Raw genomic sequence first — 23,858 nt, 5'->3', positions numbered from 1 at the left:
GGGCTGACATGATCTATATATCACATTATGCAACATACTTGCTGGACAGAAGAGTCAAAGTGAGCCGGTATCACGATAATAAAAAATATCGGTTTTTACTAGAGAAGGTTACAAAAATCATCACTAAATAGGAGTCATTTTACTATTTTAAACTTAAAAAAACAAACAATAATTCAACAACTACAGGGACTACAATGCCATCAAAGTACAATGGATTTCTTTAGAAAAGAGAGTGGGTGGGGCAAACACTGCCTACCATAGTTGTCAGTACAATTGACTACACATCACCTGAAAACTGCAAAGACACAGTCATGTCTCCTTCATGCAATAACGAGGAAACAACGACACACCCTGACACGCATCTTGTTAATATGAAATTGAATGCGAGTTTGCCTACATCACCCAGTGGCAAAGCACGTTTATCAAACATAACATACATGGCAATATAGTCCTTTTTTCTGTTTTCAGACATTTGAACACGAGGACAAATACTGACATGCTTTCCATGAAAGGTAAAATATTACTTGTTACACTGTTTTAAGAGTTAACTAACAAGTGATAATCAGTGTAGAATAAAGTTCTCGGTTGTAAATCTGATAAAATCAAAATAAGAAAATTCCTGACTGGTTATATCTTTATATTGTAAACATCCAAACAGTCTTGTGTGGCTCAAGTAAAGGCCTGAAAATGGGACTCACTCATTTGCAGTCACTCATTTGGCTAGCCATAGTAAAATAATCACTAACCATTTCAATTAAATCCAAGTCAAGTTATTCATTACTGAATCTCAAGGAAAATCCAGCTGCCTAAAACTGAGAAAACATTAAAATAATTTCATTTTTTCACATTTTAAACTGTATACAATACAAGCACCTCAATTCATTAGGACTATATACTGGATCTGTTCCCCTCCCACAACTTACCATTCAAAGATGTTACATTACATAATATCAAATTCAGAACTAGTATTTGAATGCTAAACACATATTGCAAAGGGAATAATTACATATTTGTGACTGAGGAGAAAATAGCATGGTAGAACATTAACCATGTCCTCCACATTTTGGAGGTGTATTTCAAATAAACGATCTCTCAGATTGGTCCATATATATATACAGGTGAACCTCATCCATTTAGTACATGGGATACACTTGAGAAACGTGGAAAAAAACACATAAAGCCATGTCAATTCCGTAAATTTAAAGCTGGGGAAGTAGGTAAGCATATATCACCTCTTAAGAGTGATAAAACTAATGAGCTTTACACTTGAGCTTGTGTCTTGCTGATAAAAAATCCATGGTCTAAATCTAGGGTAGTTTATGTATGTGGTTTCACACCTGAGGTATCCAGTATGTCATTCACTTGGCCATAGAGCAAGACAGTGTAGCCTTGATCTAGAGAGCTGTACTCATAGGCCCAGCTTGACCTAGAGAAATATGACGCTGAGATATTATGCAACGGGACCGGTCCAGTACAACCTCTTGCCCCTACTCCCTTGACACGTGTGTAAATCTGATTGACTGGATAGGTTCAAGCAAGCTAGAGGCAGTTCTAGCTATTAGAGGTCAAGGTGGAGTTACAGCCATGTCGGTCGCTTGGGTCTGACTGTCCTAGATCTACTCAGGAGAGAGAACAGGAACCAGGGCATTGTTTTAGACCAGACAGGGCCTAGATAGAGTTCTCCTCTGGGACCTAAGAATGATGTGATAGCTCGGCAGCTCTGAAAGCCAGTAGCACACCAGTTATTGTGTAGAATCATAAAACACACGGTGCATGTTTCTCAGTTCAGAAATGAATTGTAATCGGTAGCCAACAATACAAAATAGTAATAAAGAAGAGAATCACTAAAGATCAAGGATTCTTTCAATGAGTGGCACGTTTCAGTGCTTTGTGTATATGGGCTTTGTATTTAAAGTCAATTTTCTTTTACTTAAATAGTGTGATATTTTAAGCATTAGCATAAAAAAAACGATACCGTCAGAGATGTGGAAAATGATCGAAGGAGAAAAATATCTGAGAGACAGAAGAAAAAATAAATATCATAGTAAACCTGGCATACTTTGAAACGTATTAAAAAAACAACAACATTCATACACATTCGCACAATATATTCATATATATACGTATATAAAACACCAAAAAAGAGAGGAAGTTCCTGTCTTTCTTCCTCAGGAGTTAGTGCAGACAGAGACCATGTCATTAGGCTGTTTGTTAGGAGCTGTGTAAGAGCTGTGTGGCCTCAGAGCGGAGCTGGGAGCCAATCACAGCCAGGTACCGTTCACTTCCTCGCTGAACGGGAGAGGACATTCGGCAACCAGGTAGACCACATCAATGAGCTCGACCAACCGGGAACTCTCATCTACCGTCTACTGTTTACGAAAGCCGTCCACTCCCGTTCGGGTCGAGCGAACGTGACCATGGTGTTGGTTTACTCAAAGGGTGGGGGAGTGGGAAGCTTGTGAGGTTAAGTGTAGATAGTGGTGGAGGGGGGGGGGGAAGGGTGCAGGAGTGGAGAGGAGGAAAAGGGGGGGGTGGATGTGGGGAGCGTGTCTTTCTGCCCTTATGAGTAGGAGGAGTTTTGGCCGTCCTTGGAGCGCGCCTCTGCATCAATCTCCTGGTCGTCCTTGGTCTTGATGTCCTGGTAGGCGTGTGTGTTGCAGGCGCTCTTCAGGTAAGCCCAGTTGGCCGACAGGATCATGAGATAGTGGATCTGTGGAGAGATGGAGCAGAGAGGTGGAGAGATGGAGCAGAGGGGTGGAGAGATGGAGGAGAGGAGTGGAGAGATGGAGCAGAGGAGTGGAGAGATGGAGCAGAGGAGTGGAGAGATGGAGCAGAGGGGTGGAGAGATGGAGGAGAGGAGTGGAGAGATGGAGCAGAGGAGTGGAGAGATGGAGCAGAGGAGTGGAGAGATGGAGCAGAGGGGTGGAGAGATGGAGCACAGAGGTGGAAAGATGGAGCAGAGGGGTGGAGAGATGGAGGAGAGGAGTGGAGAGATGGAGCAGAGGAGTGGAGAGATGGAGCAGAGGAGTGGAGAGATGGAGCAGAGGGGTAGAGAGATGGAGCAGAGGGGTGGACAGATGGAGCAGAGGGGTGGAGAGATGGAGCAGAGGAGTGGAGAGATGGAGCAGAGGAGTGGAGAGATGGAGCAGAGGAGTGGAGAGATGGAGCAGAGGAGTGGAGAGATGGAGCAGAGGAGTGGAGAGATGGAGCAGAGGGGTGGAGAGATGGAGCAGAGGAGTGGAGAGGGGGTTGGTGAGTGTGTGTTAGTCAGCCAAAGCAGCTAAATAAGTTAATACTGTGACACACACAACACACACGTCATCCCTACACAGTCATCACTAGTTGTTAAATGTAATGTAACATGTGCATTGTAGGACTTGAGATGGTGGGTGACTGTATGGTGAGGTATTAGTGATACCAATTCAAATTAAATAGGTTGACCTTCCACTGAGGAGATGACACGTTTTTGGCCACATTGTTGTTTATTGTGCAGAAAAAAACATTGCAAAACATTAGCTGATATCTGACACACTAGTCTTTCCATAAAGGGTACAGGCACAAAGGCTTACGGTGTAAAGAAGTTCAGCCTGACCTTTTCTATCAAACTACTCTACATCTACTCATTAAAGTACATTATCGCTGACCTATTACAAATCTATATTACATGCATGTGCAATACATCTCCCACTCGTTACTTATTTAACCTTTCTCTTTGCACTTCAGTCTTTACACGCCTACAGCACATTTCCCTGGCTTTTATTGATAATTATACAGCATTAGCATGTTGAAGTTACATGATACACGTTTAGAATGCCAGGGTTAGGATCAGTCTCTAACTTGATGTGATCCTAATTATGTGGCTCAACCAAGACTCACATTCTGGCTCTATACTGATCTAGGCATGGGGTCTGGTCAGTAAGCTGTCAAACCATTTCCCTTGTTTGCATCTACAGTACCTTCTATTGCTGGAAATGGTCATCATCATCCTCATTCTCTGATTGTGTTCTGATCATATCAACTTTTTCACCAAGTGACACAGAGTTATCTGTTTGTGCAGTGAACAGCAGAGTGGGTAAGATGGCCATGACATTACGAAACATTTCAATCTTTCCCTCTTTCTCTCTCGGTCTCCTTGATCATTTCCTCATTGTCCTCCCCTTTCTACCTTTCTCCACTCACATCCATCCTTAGCAACATCAAAACCCTTCAAAATCTGTGGGGCGTCCGTTGCCTTGACTTTTAAACTTGAGAACGGCATAGTTATATGTGGTGGCCATCATGTAGAACAGCTGGGGGGAGAGATCAGAGGGTATACCAGGTAAGACAAAACTACAATACCCAGCAGGCTACCCCCCATTGGTTTCCATTCCAACCCCTGTTGTAATAAACCTGATTCAGCTTTGCAACCAGAACTGTATTAGAATCAGGTGTGCTAGTTTACTATCATGTATTAAAAACATACAGGACGTTAGCTCTCCAGGAACAGGGTTGGGCGGCCCCGTGATATGGCATATTAGCCAGCTCTTTAATATCCCTTGCGCCTTTACACAAGACATAACATACACACATACTCAAAGGCAACAGCATTAACCAAACATAGCCTAGTGAGTTGGGTGACTAACTCCATACTATAGGTAACATAACTGGTGAACCTTAACCCAGTTACCCACATGAGACTGGCTAATCAAGGTCTGTTAACCTCGTCAAACATGAACATGTTAACTTGGCTGTCACCTAATGCTAAGCCCATTGATTGGATAAACACAAGCAATCGGCTGTAAATAAGCGACGCTGCAGCTCCACCCATTCATACATACTCTAATCCCCACTATCTGTGGCACGAAACCATGTCAGGGGGCTTTCAGACTTTCTTCTCCAACCCCTCAACAGAAGCCAGGGAGCATTAGCCACTAGCTAGCTTCCTGCTGCCCTGGTCAAAGAGTTGCCCCGGGAGCTTGGTGGGATTCAAACCCTCAGGCGCACGGAATGAGAACCATGAGGCATGAAAGAGGATTACCATGGCAACAGATAGGCATGCCATGGCAACATGCAAATTCAAACGCACGAGCACGGGGGTTGTAAGCAGCGTGTGGAGAGCTTACCAACGCAATGACGGTCGCTCCAGCCCCGGCACAGGCCACAATGTACAGGTGGTAGGACAAGTAGAACTGTAACCCACACAGAGAGAGAGATTCACTTCAGCAATAAAGAGACACAATACATGTCAAGTATTAGGCTACACATAATAGCATTGATTATGTATTTGAACGGGTATAAATGCTGCGTCATAACTCTCGAGGTCTGGATGTTGGTGTAGTGGGTTTGTGAGAGAAGCACCGGATGTTTCCATACCTCGCTGGTGTTGCAGATGTCTCCCAGTGTGGATCCGCAGGCCTTCCCAGGCGTTGCGTTCCATGGAATGATGCCTGTGGAGCGGGTACGGAACAGGACGAGGGTTTTAATGGGACAGATTTACAATACGAGGGTCGCATCGGTTCAAGAACAGAGGCCTAATGCGATGATAAAAAGGTTTTATGATCGCGGCCATTCAAAGAGGTCAGGTTACAGAAGGTGCGGATATAAATTACAGAACAGCTGGAGCGTCGGTGCTTTGGAAATAGGTCATAATCCCCATCTCATCACACTAGCACACAAACTAACACACAGAGAGAGTGTGAGAGAGAGAGAGAGAGGCTACTGACCGTACTGCCGCACGTCCACACAGATGGAGTCGGGGGAGGTGATGTTGGCCACGGGGGACCTCATGGCGCCACACGTGGTCCACATGTTGAAGAAGAGGAAGACGGGGATGGAGGAGAAGCCGAAGATGCCCAGGAAGGCCAGGGCCAGGATGTAGGTCAGGAACACAAACTGAGGAGAGGACACAGAGCTCAGAACATGTAGCCCACCGAGTGCGTGTCACATGGGCTGACGTCTCACCGCAGCGGCCTGGGTTCGTATCCGGCCCAGACACTTTGCTACATGTCTTCCCATCTCTCTATCCCCAGCCTTTCCTGTCTACCTTGAACAGTGCTATCCTATATATAAAGCATGAAAATACCCAAATAAAGCAAAGCAAACAAACCCTCTCAAGTGACACTACACGATCACCATTTCCTTTTAAACAGTATCATTAGGAGAAACTCTGTAATCGCTGTGTGAACAACGACAACACTTAAGGGGCCTTCAGCATCATCATCATCATCGGCATTCTCCAACAGATCCATCTAGTTGAAAAAAGCTTCCTCTCAGTCAGATCTGAGCTGTGATATTAGCCTGACTGCTCTTCAGGGGACGCACACGCTCAGAGGCCTTCCAGGCTGATGTTACTGGACATCTGCAACAATTAGAGCAATCAGACTGGAGAGGACAAACTGTGCCAGAGCTACCCTCCAGGGGTGTGCCTGTGTGTGTGCCTGTGTGTGTGCCTGTGTGTGTGTGTGTGTGCGTGTGTGTGTGGTTGTACAAAGCCTCTGAAACAAATGTGTTAATAAGTGCGAACGTGCGTTAAGTCCACACATGTACTCAGGTGTGAGAAAGCATCTCCCTGTGTGTGTGTGTGTATCCTCACAAAGGCGGTGATGCAGCGGCCACAGGCCGTGGTCTTGAACTCGCTCTGCAGCTCCTTCTTCACGGCGCTGGTGGTGTAGAAGCCCTCGGCCAGCAGGATGATGGCGTACACGAAGAAGAAGGAGGCAATGCCGTAGATGATGTACTGCAGGATCTGGATCCTAAGCGAGGCGTCACAGGAAAAACGCTCAGTCATGCACACATGGACACGCGGTTTGGACAGAACTTCTGAACATGTACGTTAGCGACACGTCATCGTAAGATATTTGAAATCATTGATGTGTTCTTGATTAGACTAGGTAGGTTTAACCGGTGCTGTAGAAATAAATAATTGTACATACACATGCAGATACAAACACAGACTCAGGAACAGAGGCAGCTTTACACACACACACACACACACACACACACACACACACACACTTACACAAAGGTGAGAGTGGCGTGGTCGCTGGTCACAGTGGAGAAATGGTTCTCCAGCATGGTCAAGGTACCGGTCAGGGCCACATGGCCACACCCGCAGAACAGAGCCACCCCAGAGAAGCAGAGGATGGTGGCTACCAGAGAAGCGTAGGGTACTCCGCCCAGACACTTGATGCAGCACTCAAAACAGCCTGTTAGGGGAGACAGAGAGCACACTTTATTTAACATGGGGGGGTCGATTAAACACAGAGGAAGACTTACATTTTCCCTTGCTACTGACAGATTCCTATTATCAGTGAAACTGGGTGAAAAGTAAGTGACTTGTGGATTATGATATTTTATATGGAAAACAACAAATGGGCAACAATGGGTAAACTCTTTTTTTCCCTCATCCTTTTTCTCACCCCTTCTTCCCGTATTCACAAAAACCCAAGAGTGTTGAATATTACATGACCGTCACACGAGTTTCAAATCTTTCTACTGCCTGCTGAAAAGATTTCCCTCTCCTAGAGTTTTCCTTAAGGACAGAAATATTCACAAGTTCCTTTATCCTGTCACGTGAATTATGCGGGATCTAATTCTAAATAAATGATTGCTATGTAGATCATTAAGAGGAGGTTTCTGGGGCACCAAGGGACTGCTGTTGCTAACTCCATTCATGCCCAGCACAGGGAGTGGACAGACTCACACCTTTTTCTCAGTCGATATTAAATGCAAAATATAAAAGTGAAGAAGAGAGATGATCTTACTTTAACTCCAATTCTTGCCAGCTCTCCAGCGTCAGAAGGACGACCAAAACAAAAGATGGCTTAATGACAATGTACCCTGACATTTCTCTTTGTTTTCTCCTTCCATGGTTTCAAAAAAACACAATGCAGCAAGCAATGAATGAAGAAATCTATTGACATTGATCAAAACCGTCCAATCTGTCATTTTGGTGCGATGCCCGTGACAGTTTAACAATGACAAGTGGGCAGGAGTGTAGAGTAGGAGTGTTTGGGGGAGAGGCTGGGAGAGAAGCTGGGGGAGAGGCTGGGGAGAGGCTGGGAGAGAGGCTGGCCACAAGACTGGTTGTGCTGCACCCAGTTCTCAGAGGACAAAAAAAGAGTGGAAAAAAAAGGACATTACATTAAACACAAGCATTAACGCTTATATAACCGTTGATAAAAATAGCGCCACCCCTCACAAACAGGGAAGTTACTCTGAGAGAATTGCACTCTCTTGCGTGTGCCACTTTGGTGTTGCCATGACAACGCCTTCCAATTGGCAGCTGAGTTTCTTTAGTGGTGTAATGTCCCTTTACATCACAGGTGCATGTCATGCTCAGAGATACAAACCAAACCAGAACACATTTATTCTCAATGCTGTCGATTGTAGCCTAATCTCTACCTCCATGTTCCAATTCTGTAACTGAAGTCGACAACGAAACAGTCCCAAAAACAAATGAAAAGCACAACTGACAACACTTAGCATTTGCAGCTGTATGTAAAGGACATTTCTCAGAGAGACATAGAAGAGGTTCTTTACTCTTGACCGCAGGGAGTCAGGAAGTCACATGACTCATCGCATGTACATGATCTGATAGTGCCCATCCAGGGGAATCCACAGTGTCTCATCTCCCCTTTCCATGCCAGCGGTTGGCCTACAAAAACTCAAAGGGTTAGACCTAAGAGATGGCTGCTGCTGCTAGGTGAAATACTGAGGAATTAGGGATGAGGCGTTGCGTAACCAGACACACACACACACAGGCTGTTCCATAATGGATCTCTATCCTATTAAATGTTAATGAAGTAACGAGACAGGGCCAGAAGAGGTGAGCTCTATACTATGATGGGGCTGGATGCCAACTGGACTCACACAGACTGGCGACCAGTCGATAAGACATGCCCCCCCCCACCTCCCTTCCCAGCTAGACTCATGCCCCCCAGTTGGATGGAGGGGTTCTCAGGCAGGAGCGGACAGCCCCGGTCAGCCAGAACACAAATCGATGGGCTATTCATTAGAGTGGAATTTAGGTGGCACGTCTCGCTCTCGCTGTTTCTCTTTGTCTCTCGCTCCTTCTCTCTCTCTCTCTCTCTCTCTCTCTCTCTCTCTCTCTCTCTCTCTCTCTCTCTCTCTCTCTCTCTATGTCTCTCTCTGTCTCTCGCTCCTTCTCTCTCCATCTCTCTCCGTCTCTCTCTTTCTCCTCTTCTTCCATCCCCAGGGTGAAATATGAGTCCACGGCTCCTCTAAAGTAATAGCCAGCTGGTAAAGGTTCTACAGAGGCCCTTTATACTTCTTCACCTCCATCGATTTTGATGTTATTTTGACAGAATCGGACACTAACAGTCTTGGCACATTGTAAAGATCATTCTTCCAGTACGAACCCTGCTGCCCTAGAATATTCCCTGAAACAAGTGGATGAACGTGGCCATTGCAAGTGATTTGGATATCCTATTACATCGCTTTCCCACAGTGTCAACAGCATCATTAGTAAACGGCTCGCTAACTTGCCAAGCAAGGCACGCAAAAGTATCAAAGTTCTGATAAGCTGGCTGTGAAGCTCCTAACGTTCCGGTATTTTCTACAGTATGTAAAAAATGGTCTCCGCTTTGGACTCTTCAGTACAGTATGCCGTTAAAAAGTTCGGCCTACTTCTTTGTGACACCAGAAAGAGTGAGAGAACGAAAGCAAGAGAGGAGAGAGAGAGAGAGTGAGAGCACGAAAGCAAGAGAGGAGAGAGAGAGAGAGAGTCAGAGCGAGGGAGTCAGAGTGAGAGTCGAAGAGAGTCTGAGAGGAAAAAGCATTTTTCGGCCCGGGGGCCGGTAAATAGTGGTCGTCATGGCAACGTGTTACCCCCGACCCAGTTGAGCGGCCACGTAGCTGAGTCTGTCACAGCGGCCCCACACTTCCCACACGTTCATACACAGCACGGGGCTGTGAACTCACACACACGCACGCACACACACACACACGTCCGTGTCAGACCTGTGGGGTGACGAAGAGGACAGGAATCTTAAAACAACCTGAGCTCAACCTTAACATAAATACAACATGGTGGTCCAGGAGTGTTTGCAGTGCCCCTGAGAGCAGAGGGAACCTGGTCTGATGTTGAGTGAAGACAAATGAGAAAAGAGACTACATGCATTATTCTGCACGTTATAGCAGGTGATTTGGATTTGGTTTTCGGAAAATGGGTCAAGTTTAGCCAGAGGGAAAAACGACTGCGACGTCATACATAAAGAACCGCACACGATCAGCTTTAACAGACTGTTTTAACAATTTGATATATTTCCAAGGGGATTTTCCTGCTAAAACTATTAATCACATTATAACACTTCAAGCAACATTATGCTTATACTATATCGAATGAAACATTTGATAATGCCCGGGGAATATTTCAACTGTACGTTCGAGCTTCACTTCGGGTCATATGCCAATTTGTGACCTTTGTATTCGTTATAGTGCAATTTCCTCCTTGTGCATTATGGGTAAATTCCCAGCAGAGCTCTGGATCACAAAACTCATCTTCTCAAAAGCAACAAAAAAAAAGAAAAAAGATGGCTTCCTTCTTCACTGAGGCATACAGGAGATGAAAGAGGAGCCCCATCTGTATAACTACAGGCTGCAGAAAAAGCACACATCCACACACTCGTCATGATTTCAGCATCACTTCACAAATGAGGGTGAGAAACATATTCAGATAGTGTTTCTTTCTTATATATGTATATATGTACATACCATACAGTAATATCTCTACATGTTTGCGTGGACGTATGTGTGTGTGTACATGCATGAGTAACTATTCTCATGCACCGCTGTCTATTTGCAGTAAAGTCTTATGAAAACCCAGGTGTTAAACACGACAATAAGCCTGGACATTGTATAAAAGCAAGGTAAGAGGATCAAGCTTGTGCCCTTCATGATTGTTTTATGCTTCAAAATCAAAAAATGTCTCCTAACTAAGCCCAATCTGGCCCATACCCAGAGTGAGCTAACAGGATAGTATGGAGCATTATGGAGGGCGTAAAGTCAGCATCTGCCTGCGAGTAATTGTGTGTAATGAAGTGAGCAGCTTTTAAATCCTCTGCAACGCTCCCCAGTGTGATCAATACTTTATCCCAGAGATCCTCTGGTTCTAGGTCCTGCCCAGCACACTACTGTCTGTCAACCACCATCCCTTACTGGCACTGGGGAATCTGGGCTAAACTCTGTCAGCTGTGCAGGAGGCTCAAAGCCCGTCCCATACACTAAGTTTGCACACACACGCACACATGCACAAACACACACATACACGCACACAGACATCCACACACAGCAGTTTTCATTCCAAAGGTGTAATAAAAGGCATCGTACGAACCCAGAACTAAACATGCATAATTGTCCAAATTAGAAACACCAGTGCATATTTGCTTTAGAACTCAAAAGAATCCAAATAACATTAAAGATGCATTGTTCCATGTTGACGTTAGGGAGCTTTTCCATGTTTGTCTTAGGAGAGTAAAGTGGAGGAGCATGAGAGCTTTTACATAACCTGACCGAAACATGCATCTTTTTGCTCTAGTCTTGGAGTTGGAGTTGCTTTGTATCAGTGTCAAACTAGAAACCAGTCTGAATTTCACTAGATAATGACCTCATCGCTGTCTCGCCCATCAGAGCCAGAAGCTCACAACACCTGTACTGCCATGTGATTGGACAGCTCAGAGGAGAGGACAGAAGGCGGTTTTCAGCTGCGTCACTCCCCACTATTCCCCCTAAAATATAAAATGGCTTCCCTTAGCTAAGGGTCTGGCGCAATCTATGTCAATGGCTTTGGGATTATGTAACTCATGTGGCTAATGTTGCTAACTTGATGCCAGTGCTGTGGCTCCTTCTGTCTCACCATGACCACAGACACAGAACTCAGAGGGAAGGTCTCCTGTCTGTTCCATACTGACCTTGGTAGAGACAAAGTAATAGACAAGGGCCTGTACATAGCAGGAACAGTGACCCAGGACCAGATGTATGCTTCGAATGTAATTAAACGTTTGGGAACCTGATTCAAGATTTGAGAACTGCTCCGTACCCATAATAGTGTGGCAGTGACAAAAGGCATCCAGGACACTTGACACATGGGCTCTCGTTACAAAGAAATGTCAATAATTCAGTAACACAATCCTCCGCTGCTGCCCAGTACTACACCCTATTGATTTATACCTTGCTTTTTCCTCAGATGAAACAGCAGGAGGGACAGTAATCCGTGTCTATCATGGTGGAAGCATTGATGTCATGGTTAATGATGACGAGAGTTAATCAGACACAGAGAGGAATGTGGAGGAAGGCGTGGAGCGAGCAGATTGGTTGTCAGTGGGCGATGGAGGAGGGCCAGGAGGATGGTATGAGGTTGGCAATGTCTAGGAACAGAGCACGCTGTGCCAACCTGCCACCCAGTGCTATACATACTCATGTATGTACTATGGACTAATGGGCATAGGCAGAGCAAGCACACCTTCAGACACACACAGAGACAGGACACACGCACTCAAGAGGACCAGGACTCTTCAAATGAATACATTTGCGAAGCGAGTCCGTTGCCAAACTGTCATGTCATTCATGTGCAGATATTCGGCATGTGGAACAATGCATGAACTCATGAAAACGTCATATGTTCTCGTCTACAAAAATAGCCATTTCCTGCAGTGTTTAGCCCTACCCTGACACAGACATCCCCTTGAATGCAAATGCCTGGTCACTGACACGTAAACAAACACCACCGCCACACACACACGTACACACACATGTACACACACATGTACATGTACACACACACAGATGGAGGCTGACAGCATGCTCTGGGCAGGTCGGCCCAAATGAGAAACACATGAGCCACTCCCTGAGTGTGAGGGCTTTCACATCCTTTCACCACCTCACACACCTTCAGGGAGAGTGCACGAGCATGGTGTGTGTGTGTGTGTGTGTGTGTGTGTGAGTGACAGAGAGAGAGAGAGAGAGAGAGAGAGAGAGAGAGAGAGAGAGAGAGAGAGAGAGAGGGGGGGGGGGGGGGGGGAGGGAGGGAGTGGGTGGGTGTAAGTGTGAGTGAATAAAAAAGAGAAGTAGCACGATGATGAGAGTGGGTTAAGAGGTTGAAGATTGATTCATGGAGATGGAAAGCAAGGGTAAATGAGGTGGCGGTGAATGAGTGAGGTAAAGGGAGATGACAAAAAATGTGCTCAAGATGCAGTGCGGGAGCTGAGAAGATTTGTGAAACCAAAATGTAAGATCACGACTAGCAATGCCTCAACGTAGAAGGAAATCAAGGAAACATCGATACGAAAAGGAGATCACTCAAAGGAAGAGGGAAAGGAGACGAGAGATAAGGAGGATGTCTGCCGGATACCGAGAGGAGGATGCTGCTAAAGACGACCCACACACACTGTAGCTGCACTGAGCTGCCCTTTGCTTCCTCCCTCTCTGTCCCTCCCTTTTTCTCTCTCTCTCCCCCTCCCCCTCCCCTTCCCACAGACCCTGCCCTTGGTCATCAGGCGACATGCTTCCACAGGGAACCAGGGACAAGGCCAGACCTCAGCTGGGCCTTTCCGGGTTCTTCCGTGGGGCTGACACCGGCATGATCCCTGCCCCCTCCCCCTGCCCCCTCCCCCTGCCTCGCCTCCCCCTCTCCCCCACCCCCTACCCATTCTCCCCTGCACATTGCCCCCTTCTGTCACCTCGTTGGCTAGCCACCTTGGCCCACTAGATCGCCTCGTCAGACTGTGGCGGTTGCTCGTGTAGCAAGTCTCGCGACACCACGAGCCTTGATGGTCCCTCAGAAAGGAGTGTTGAATGGAAAGTAATAGTCGGGTCTCAGCAAAAAAAGGTTCTAGCTTGTGTGCCTGGTGTATGGTGGTCTGTGCTCAATTCATATGGCATTGATTTAATATGCATGGTAGGATACACGGCAATGAGCAGCTTGAAGAGATTTGCAAACAGGTGAGCTTTGTTCAGGGTGTGTGTGTGTGCGTGTGCATGTGTGTGTGTTGAGCTGGAGAGATAGAGCGTGGAGTCCAATGTTCCAGTGTTCCATTCTCATACAGAATCATCAGGCCTCCGTTGCCGAGCTCCCCTCCCCATCGCCACGGCGATGATGTAATCCCTCACGGTTCTGGAGATGTGCGTAACCTACGATGGCGAGCCCGACGAGAGTTACATAAGACCGCACGCGCTCGCAGACGAGCGCGCACGCACATGCAGTCGCTGCGCCTTCATTCCCATGCATGTGGGAGTGGAAGACAGAACCATTTCCTTGCGTACACGTGCGCGTGTCATCATCTTTTGAGGCGGGAGGAGATGGAAAGAATAGGAAGACATGGACAGAGAAGCCCAGCGGAAAGAAACAATGGAGAAGCAAAGGCGAATGAGCAAAGAAGAGAGAGAGAGAGAGAGAGAGAGAGAGAGAGAGAGAGAGAGAGAGAGAGAGAGAGAGAGAGAGAGAGAGAGAGAGAGAGAGAGAGAGAGAGAGAGAGAGAGAGAGAGAGAGAGAGAGAGAGAGAGAGAAAGGGGCAGAGAAAGGGAGAGGGAGAGAGAGGGGAGAGAAGAGAGAAAACCCATCCCCCTATCTTTCTGCTCTCTCGTCACGGTGGGATAGCTCCCACAGTGACAGTGGTGTGGCCTTTCCTTCAGTACTCAACACAGAGTCAGGGGCCAGACCCTACTGCAGCCTGGACTCAACTGAACAGGGAGGGCACAGGACCCAGATTAGGGTTAGGTTCTGACAGAATATCTTCCATGTATGGATAAAACATGACCACAGTCTGCATAGATTATTTTACATATCTGTATGTAGTATCAATTAACTGAGAACATTTTGTTCCGCAAAGGAAATCAAAATAATGGTGATGGTTTCCATTTGGTTAAATCCAGTGTGTGTAGACCTATTTGTATATGTAGAATCGTGTCAATGGGCAAAACTATAGGAATACAGATTAGAGATTATATAAACAATCAGACAAAAATATCAATCCTGTTGTTGGGATTATACTGTCGATGAGGACATTGGCACGTGTGCTCACTTTCCCGTTTGTAATTACGCTTGCATGCGTGCAACCTCTCTGGTGACGCCTGTCTCCAGTCAGGGAGTAGGAAAAGAAGGACTTACTCGTTTATGTGGAAATTGTGCAAGCATTAGCACATTAGAATGCATCACCCTGAGGGTTGATTAAGTTAAAGCTAAACACCATATGGGGACACAAGAAAATTCCCTAATAGCATTTTGAGAAGACATGTTGGCTGGACTCCAAATCAAGAGCCATCCTTACCATGTGACCTGTCTGGCTGTCACGGTAACACAGCACCACACCTGTCCATCATGGCAGCTGACTGATTCTCGTATCAAAAACATCACCTACCTTCTACCCAAAAAGCACTGAAGAAGAAGAAGGCTGAGCTTCACTGCTTGCTATGAAGACAGCAAATGTCAGGTCCTTGCTGACACCTCAGTTAAGGTGTCACAGGTGGATATAAATCCCAGCTAGGCTGGCTATTCTCTTCACTACTGCCATAAGAGTGTTCAAATCCACTGTGGAGGGTCCCACAGCCAAAGCTGGTGACACATTCCTATTGCAAGCTCCTTACATGACACGACATGGAAGCTGCCTTCCCCTCAGTAGAGATCTTAGCCATCTTAGGCATGCTGTGAAGCTTACGATGAAACACCAACTAAATACCCACGCGGTACATACAAGCTCTACGCCACAAACGAACATTTCATTTGTTGACATGCTTTTGACTGGAATTACAAGACGTCTGTATGTGTGTGTGAGTGAGTGAGTGTGTGTGTGTGTGTGTGTGTGTGTGTGTGTGTGTGTGTGTGTGTATGTGAGTGAGCGAGTGAGAAAGAGAGGGGAGAGAGAAATAGGGTGAGTGAGTGAATGAGTGAATGAGTGAGTGAGTGAGTGAATGAGTGAATGAGTGAGTGAGTGAGTGAGTGAGGATTTGATAAGACAGGGACTGTGGCAGAAGGAAGGGGGGTGCAGGGGCTTACAGGCTACCCCTGAGGAGGCTTCAGCTGCAACGCCCCCTTAGGCATGGGATCAGCTGTGTGTATCAAACTCTCGACCTTAACAACAAGACAACCAAAACAATGTCACCTGCCACCACCTTGGAAGCATTAACCTAAAAGCTCCCGAAAAAAATATTTATGGACGAGATTTGATGTAGTCTTACATAATTATTGAGGGATAGGGCGTTTCGTATACGGCTCTATCAAAACAAATGAAATTCCCATAGACCCGTGTCCCCGCCTTTTAAAAGATGGACAAAGGCAGCAGCCTTCCCGCACGACATCCATGCATTTTATCAGTCCAAACAAACAATAGACTGAGGTTGGTTTAAAATGACAAGTGTTTATGATCTACCATTTCTCCATTTAGGATGAGTGTAGTGTAAAGACACGTCATTATTCAGATCCTTGATCCAATGAGAATACCATTTAATCAAAATCAGCGTATCACCATGATGAAATGTAAAACGAATTTGGACAATGCACCAGCTTTTTCGTTTGACGATCAATTGTACTAAAGGTAAAAACACATTGACGTTCATGGTCATCGAAATCCTTGATAACCATTTGTTCTGGCACCTTTTGTTGAAAGCGGCCCATAAAATAGCGTACTGTACACCTGACCAATAGTATTCACAGCAAGGGTACACACACCTCAACCAAGCAAACCAAAATGTCTGCAGTCTTCGCACAAGATGAATGGTTTATCATAACCATACTGTAGACAAATAGGGTAATGATGGTCTGTCTACATGATTTCAGCAAGCCAAAGCAAATTGGAATTAACTATGCTCCATAAAGCAGAGCGTGCGCCCAAGCACACCCTATTTCATCTCCTCTATTTGTCGCGCAAAATGTCCTCTGTCCACACACACACACAAAAACACATGAAATCATTATTCCTTTAAGTACGCAATTAATTTGTATTCTAAAACAGCAAACAATTAACCGGTGGTCGAGCAAGATCTTGCGGGCATAAAACATGCTTTTGTGTCGCGTGAAACGAAGCCATAGCAAGTAGGTTAAACCGCTCAGTAAACAGCGCAGCTGAAAAGCTTGAAAACGCGCACATTAGAACGGCAGATAATATTCTCTACCTTTGCTTTCTTGGCTCTCATCTTGGTTCTCTTCAGCGGTAGTTTCCATGGCTGGCTTCGTCCCATCCATTTGGAATATTTTCCTTTGTATACTTTACTCACTGGCTTCTGTATTCTGACTTTGCTGTTGCTGTTTCTCTCTTTCGCTCTCTCCCTCAATGCGTGCTTGATATCTCTCTCTCTCTCTCCCACTATCTCTCCCTCTCTCACACTCACGCCTTCTCTCTTCTCCCTCAACCTCTTTCCTTATCAAGTTTAGGTCCTCTGCATATATCACAATCCCTTTTGACGATGCAAAGGTCTTGTCAGATTGAATTCTGCACAGATTAGTGGTCCCTAAACGATGCCAGCTAACGCTTTGACTGTACGTCACTTGCAATCCTACTTTGGCGATTAATAAACTGGTTGTGATGATGGTGGGATGCTTTCTGAGTGCGTCCTATTGAGGATTTTCACGCATCCAATGAACCCCATCCAACCCCTTCCCACCAACACAGGTGCAAGTAAGATGTCTTTACCGTGCAGACGGGATTTAGTAGAGAGAAGTATAACAGAAGACCAAGTCATACATGTGCACTGCCTGCACTTAAACATACACTGGCAGTCTTGTAGAGTACACACTCCAAAAAGTCCACATATGCACCGATGAAGTTCACGCAGCAGCAATTTCACAGCAACATACATATACACACACCACCCACTCTCCATCTGTCGAGCGGGAGAGAATTAGAGAGGGAGAGACGTTGACTGAGTGTTGTGGAGGAGTGTGGATGAAAGTGAGTGCTAGAGATGAAAAGAGTATTCTGTCAACAGAGAAGGAAAGTCTCTGTTTTATGTTTATTCTCAGTTTGTGCTGGGGGAGAAAGAGGTTTTCAGCATATCAAACAATCCAGTAGTTATGAGATAATGGTAGCCGATCATATTTTTCATGCAGCAAAGAGGAATTATCCAGAAAACAAACAAAAGCGATAGGGAAAAAACACACAATTCAATTTGAATTTAGGCATGGCTGTGTGCACTAGTGTTCACCTCCTTTTCTAGTAATAAACACATCCTCAAACAAAGGGAGGCCATCTGCCCTGAATCCTCTTAAATAAAGTATTAATTCTCATGCACGTGGTTTAATGCAGCTCAAAATGCTGTCTAGACTAAGCCTGCCACTAGCGCTGCATCACAACCATCCAGGAAGAGCCTTTCACAACTGACAGAGGTACATTTAAGAAGGTATGTTTGTCGTCAGCACTTGAAAGCGATGTGTGCTCTTGGTATGGCGCTCTGGGTCTGTGCAATTTTCGTGGTTTCAGTTTCACAAACATACTGACAAACACACACACACACTGATGTAAACCTTGGGTCTGGTCCCATAGTGGCTTCCCACACAAACATAATGACACACACACACCAACCACACACCAGTTGACAGAGAGGGGAGCAACAGAAGTCCTCCTGGGTGGATCTTAAGGCCCATATCCCCCAGCACCCCATAATCCCTTGCTGGGTCACAGATTAAGCACTTGTCCAGAAGATGAGATACAGTGGTCCCTGGCACTCCTTCCCACCTCCTGTAGCTCTGGAACGCACACACACACCACACACACACACCATCCACTCACGCACACACATCCACACACATCCACATGCACTCACACATTGCTTTTCATAAACCGGGTAAGCTTATGTTTCTAACTCTGTGTACAGAGGTCAATTACAACTCATCAGTAAACATGGAGGGATCTGAACAGGACAGTTGCTTTATCCAGGGCAATACACGGTCTCAGCTCTACTGTAAGTCATCCAGTGTCTGCTCCATCAATCCACTGCCAAAAAATCATGATACAGTCCCATCACACCTGAACCATGTCTGTACATAGTATAAAACCTGTACTTAAAAAAATAAATAATAATATTTCTAATGTTACTTTGGTAGTTCTCTGTGCTTGTGGCTTTCAATGTGAAATGGAAAGGAGGGCATGAGGGATTCAATGTCCTCTGAATATAATCCCTTGTAGCCATACGACTAAACCCACATTCTATATGCAGTGTATTATCCACCCAGAGTGAACAACGGGGTCTAGATGGAGGCCAGGAAACGGTTTAGCAGAGACAAAGCAAGAACCAGAGAGGAGAAACAAGACAAAACAACCTCTGGAAAATAGGTTGCTGTGTGTGTGTGAGTTGGTCAGTGTGTGCATGTGTGATCGCAATCAGAATGTGCTGACTCACATTATGTCCCATAATTGAGCTTTCTTCTTCTTGCCAGAGTCAATAGATGGCCCAATTTTTGGTGAAACACAGACACCCCCCCCCCCCCCAACACACACAATCCCCCTTTAATAAAGAGTCGAGTTGAACTATGGGAGACCCGAGCCTTGTCTCCTTCTGCTGAGTGTTCTGCTCTCTCATGCCCACAGAACTGTGGGCGGCCATTGCGGAGAGCCCCTGGATGCCTGTCCTGCCTCATTAATGTGGAACAGAGGGACACTGGAACCACAATGGGGTCGTCTCGCTGTAATGAGGCCATTACGGCTCCTTCATGTTCTCAGATGGGGAGTTAATTAGGGAGAAGGGGAAACGAGGACAGTCTGGTCCCTGGTCTTATGCGTCTGTAAACAAAAGTGCAATTACACGTCCTCGGACTGTCTTTCAAAGTTAAGGACTTTTGAGAGAACGGTCAGAGTGAACTCAGTGAAACAGACTTGCCATTACACACATGAGCTCGATCAGATCTCTCTCATGGAGTGGAAATGTCCCACAGCAGCGATAAGGAACATGTTTCCGTTGTTGCTATGGCAACAATTTATTAACATACCGATAACAGTTCCAAGAACATGTTCTCAATTTACTTGCTTAATTTACTTACTATCAGAGTTTCTTTTTTCCAAAACATTTTAGGCTTGATTATACATTGTTTCTAAAGGTGGTAGTGTAAAAAAGGGACAAATAGTTCAAGTAGGCAGGTTGCCATTTATGAAAATATAAGGAACAAGCACATACAGCACACTGTACAACCAGATTCCCGGATAGTTGTCAGGGCCTATTCTCTGTCCTTTTAGGTCTCCTCCTATCAGGATACATATTCACACCTCTGACCTCAACATGTGTCTAAGACAGCCAGGGTTCCTTTTTATGTTTATTCCTTTTGAGTGTAGCCCGAGTTGAAAGGGCATTGCTGCTTATTTTAAGTTATCTGCATGTTATCTGTGTGGATAGTGTGTATGTGGTCAAACGCGAAGGGAAATGAGTAAATGCATCGTTAACATTTCTCTCTCTCTCCCTCTCTCTCTCTCTCTCTCTCTCTCTCTGTCTCTCTCTCTCTCTGTCTGGCTCTCTCTTTCTGTCTGTCTCTCTCTCTGTCTCTCACTCTCTCTCTCACACACACACACACACACACACACACATTATCTCTGAAAGGGCATTAAGAACCTCCTGCTCACGCTTTAGTCTAATCCTTGCCATTTTAATGGGCTCCACTTCCCCTAAAAGCGAAACCTTTGCTGGCAGAGACCAATCCGCTGCACCTTGTATTGTATTCAGTATTTCGTCCATGCTGTTCCTATCTTTGTGGTTGTCTGTGGGCCCAGGAAGATACCGATACTGCCCTCTGGATGGATGTGGGGATGTGGAGGGGTGTGACACAGGAACTCCAGATCCCTGATGTCAAACGGACAGATCCAGGTCCTAATCTTCCAGGGTGACCCACTTTCCCCCCGCACCGCCCACCGATGGCGGTCGCCAAGGAGACGCCTCCGTCTCATCAGAGAACGGGACTGAGAGAGGGAGGATGCCGAGTTAAGTTAATCCTACCAAAAAACACACACACCACACACACACACTAAAACCATACACACATCAACAGGGGGAGGAGGGTAAATATTTTGCTATCCTAATACAATGTAGGCCCATTGACAGAAACTAGCCATTTAAAACTAATAAATGGTAAACTCATGCAAACTCAAACTCGTCATACCACCTGTTTCCTCTCAACTTTGCATGAACTGGAGATGCGGGTAAACAGCCAAGAAGATGCTCCTTCCGAACTGAGTTGAAGTCAAGCCATGTTTGAAGTCCAATGTACGTTTAGACAAACAGGGAGATGGCAGACAGGAAGACACTAACCCTCACCCTTACTTAAAGGACTAGGTCGAACCAACAATGGTTGACACAGACTGGACAATCCCTTGCAATGTGTGCAGTAGAAATTCACCTACTGAAAACCCATAGAGGAATCCGGAAACAAAACTCGAGGCTGGAGGACAAGTGTGTAGCACGTCTGTTTATTTCCCATACGTGACGGGTGTCTTTGTAAATATGCTTAGCCTGGGTCGAGGCAGGGCCATTGCTCCCACCCCAACCCCCCACTGATTTATCTGACTAGCCCATAATCCTTCTGGCCCAGATTCTGCTGGATGACAGCTCCATGTGATGATGTCGCATCATCAAATCCAACCCCCATCCCCACCCTTCATGAATACCCAGGTCACATGAAAGGGGCCTTCGCCTCAACATGTCCTGCACCTGCGCCCGGCATGCCAGTACCAATCCATGTACTGAGTCTTTCAGGGCAGGGGTTCATTCAGCAAACAGGTTTCGCCTCAAAGAGAAGGCAAGGGATTAAGCCATTTCTTTACTGCAGCGTCGCCGATCATTGTCACGTCCACATCATTATCAAAAATGTACACAAATTGCTATAAGTACTGCATGTGTGTGTGTGTCTGTGATTGTGCCCATGTGTGCCTGCTTGGGTGTGTCTTGACTCACGCACATAAGATCTAACACGTGACAGGATTGAGATGATGCCTTAAGCCCTTTGTATAGCTGTCACCATAGCAACAGGTCCCTCTCTATGGACTTCAGTTGGGTCTAGCTGATCGCAGGAGCCAAGGGTTGAATACATATCTCCAAATGAACAGCCCCCACTACTGGCCAGGACAGCAAAACCGTGCGTCGTTCTCAAGGTGAAATCCGCATCATCACTTTCGTGTCTAAAGAAAAGAAAAGTGTGAGAATAGACATGCATTATTTCTTCATGCTTGTGTTTGAGTGTGTGAGCGTGAGTGTGTTCATTTAGCAAGCTAACTCACTAGATTCCTCTCCCTCCTGGACACAATAAACAATGATCCCCTTTGTCAATGACTGTGCCCCCTGCAGGCTGATAAGGAACACAACCTGCTCTGTGCTAAAAACCTACGGGCAGAAAGGAAATAAAAGGAGAAACGGGAGAGAAAAAGAGAAGGAGGAAGGGAAATGGAGGCAGATTGTCTGTTGGCTCCAGGCTAAAGGAGGCTGTGTTCTTTCAGGTAAAACAGGTCACCGGGAGACATCCTGTCTGCCTGTTCTGAAACAAAACTGTCCTGTCAGAACCTTCGATAGGCACCTCCACCTCTACCACGGCTTATTCAAAACAGATGTTGAGAATGTGAGAGAAACAGACAGACTGACACAAAGTAACAGACCCAAAGACAGACTCAGTACTGCCTCTTTAGATTTTCTGGTTTCAGGGAGAAAATGTATAGCCCACTGTGCAGGTTGAGAACTCACAGGCTGATCACCAAGTAGATTGTTTGGTTCTAATCCATTTAGGATCCAATTTTAAATCCACTAGGGACTATTAGGAGAACATTGTGTAACACACAGGTCCATGATACAGAGGAATCATAATCCGGGATCCTAAGAGTGATGTCACATCATCCTGTTTAAGTGTGTGGTTGAGAGCACCTCCTATGTCATGCTGCTCTGAGCCGCGTGATAAACCAATGGTGACATGACTTGTCTCCCTGGACATATACTTAGAATTGCACATTAGAAGGTTAGCTACATAAGGTCACAAACATGCACATCCATTACACTGTCTATCAGACTGTGATCACAAACACACTGACACACAAATAGGCTACACTCTGTAAAACGTGAGCACTCCACGACTGGCCCCCAAAACCACATTGCTGCAATTCATTGGCTTTCAGTAAAAAATAGATAATAACAAATGGCATATGGTAGTTAAAGTAAATATTGCATTTAACGAGTCACCTTATTAGAACATATGCTAACCTACCTGAAGCTATGGGACATATGAAATGTGTCTAAGGAAGTATGTGAAATGTTTAAGTGAAACAACAAAACTACCTTCAGTCGAAAATAATATACATTTAGTTTCGATCTAATCTCATCAACCGATTACAAAATGACATCCCAATCTGCATTGAAAGGAAAGTAATGAGCTCACAATGTAAATAAAATTGTGCGACTTTCTAAATTATTACAAAAACAAATAAACCTAAACTCCAATTTAGAAATAAAATTGCAAACAAATGCGTCGAGTTGTATTGTTCACTACATACCCATAGCGTTACTTGAACTTCGGACTGGGAAGATGTGACAAATTCAGCAGGCAGGGAAGTTTTTTTGCTGGATAAAGATGTGCGCTACAGTATGCATACAACCACGACCGCACCAAAAGTTGATCGGTCTCAAAAAAGGTCCCCACTTAGGAATGGGACGGTGTCGTCACTATTGGGTCTAGGTTTCTTCGTCTTTCTTTCCCAAACACCTTTTCTTTTTTTGCCAGAACTGGTAGGGACCCAATTTGGAGTCAGATAACATTATGATTACCGTTCACCCCAAAATAACATTACCGTAGTAATTGATCAGTAGACTGCTTCTCACTGCAATAATGTGACCTAGGTCTAGTGCTATTGTTAAATGATGCAAGCCCTTTGGTCTGAATGTAACCTTAACGTCACCTACTCCTCTTAGAA

General features: G+C 45.5%; 1 protein-coding gene across 3 annotated transcripts; it reads right to left on the bottom strand.

The window, feature by feature from the left end:
* Positions 1-72: 72 nt before the first annotated feature.
* Positions 73-23,647, bottom strand: LOC124474854 (neuronal membrane glycoprotein M6-b-like). 3 transcript variants are annotated; one of them, XM_047031314.1, is made up of 7 exons: positions 23,442-23,647; positions 6,998-7,184; positions 6,572-6,731; positions 5,703-5,871; positions 5,353-5,426; positions 5,103-5,168; positions 73-2,710 (listed from the first exon to the last, which is right to left on the bottom strand). In XM_047031314.1, the coding sequence occupies exons 1-7, from the start codon at positions 23,443-23,445 to the stop codon at positions 2,561-2,563; spliced, it is 810 nt and encodes a 269-aa protein (XP_046887270.1). In that variant the 5' UTR covers positions 23,446-23,647; the 3' UTR covers positions 73-2,560. The 3 variants fall into 3 exon arrangements, with proteins under 3 accessions (XP_046887270.1, XP_046887268.1, XP_046887269.1); XM_047031312.1 differs by lacking the exon at positions 23,442-23,647 and adding an exon at positions 17,104-17,463; XM_047031313.1 differs by lacking the exons at positions 73-2,710; positions 23,442-23,647 and adding exons at positions 3,333-4,289; positions 17,104-17,460.
* Between the last annotated feature and the right edge of the window lie 211 nt (positions 23,648-23,858).

Source organism: Hypomesus transpacificus, chromosome 12 (genome assembly GCF_021917145.1).
Source record: "Hypomesus transpacificus isolate Combined female chromosome 12, fHypTra1, whole genome shotgun sequence".
Taxonomy (NCBI): Eukaryota; Metazoa; Chordata; class Actinopteri; order Osmeriformes; family Osmeridae; genus Hypomesus; species Hypomesus transpacificus.
Note: the sequence above shows the minus strand (reverse complement) of the source record. Positions and strands in the feature narration are given on the sequence as shown.

Bases quoted from the DNA above. Each gene is read 5' to 3' on its own strand.
- LOC124474854 (XM_047031312.1), bottom strand. From the start codon at position 17,173: ATGGATGGGACGAAGCCAGCCATGGAAACTACCGCTGAAGAGAACCAA. The intron at 6,732-6,997 runs GTAAGTGTGTGT...CGCCTCGCTTAG, and splicing joins CACGCCACTCTCACCTTTGT to GATCCAGATCCTGCAGTACA. The intron at 2,711-5,102 runs GTAAGCTCTCCA...ATCTCTCCACAG, and splicing joins GAGCGACCGTCATTGCGTTG to ATCCACTATCTCATGATCCT.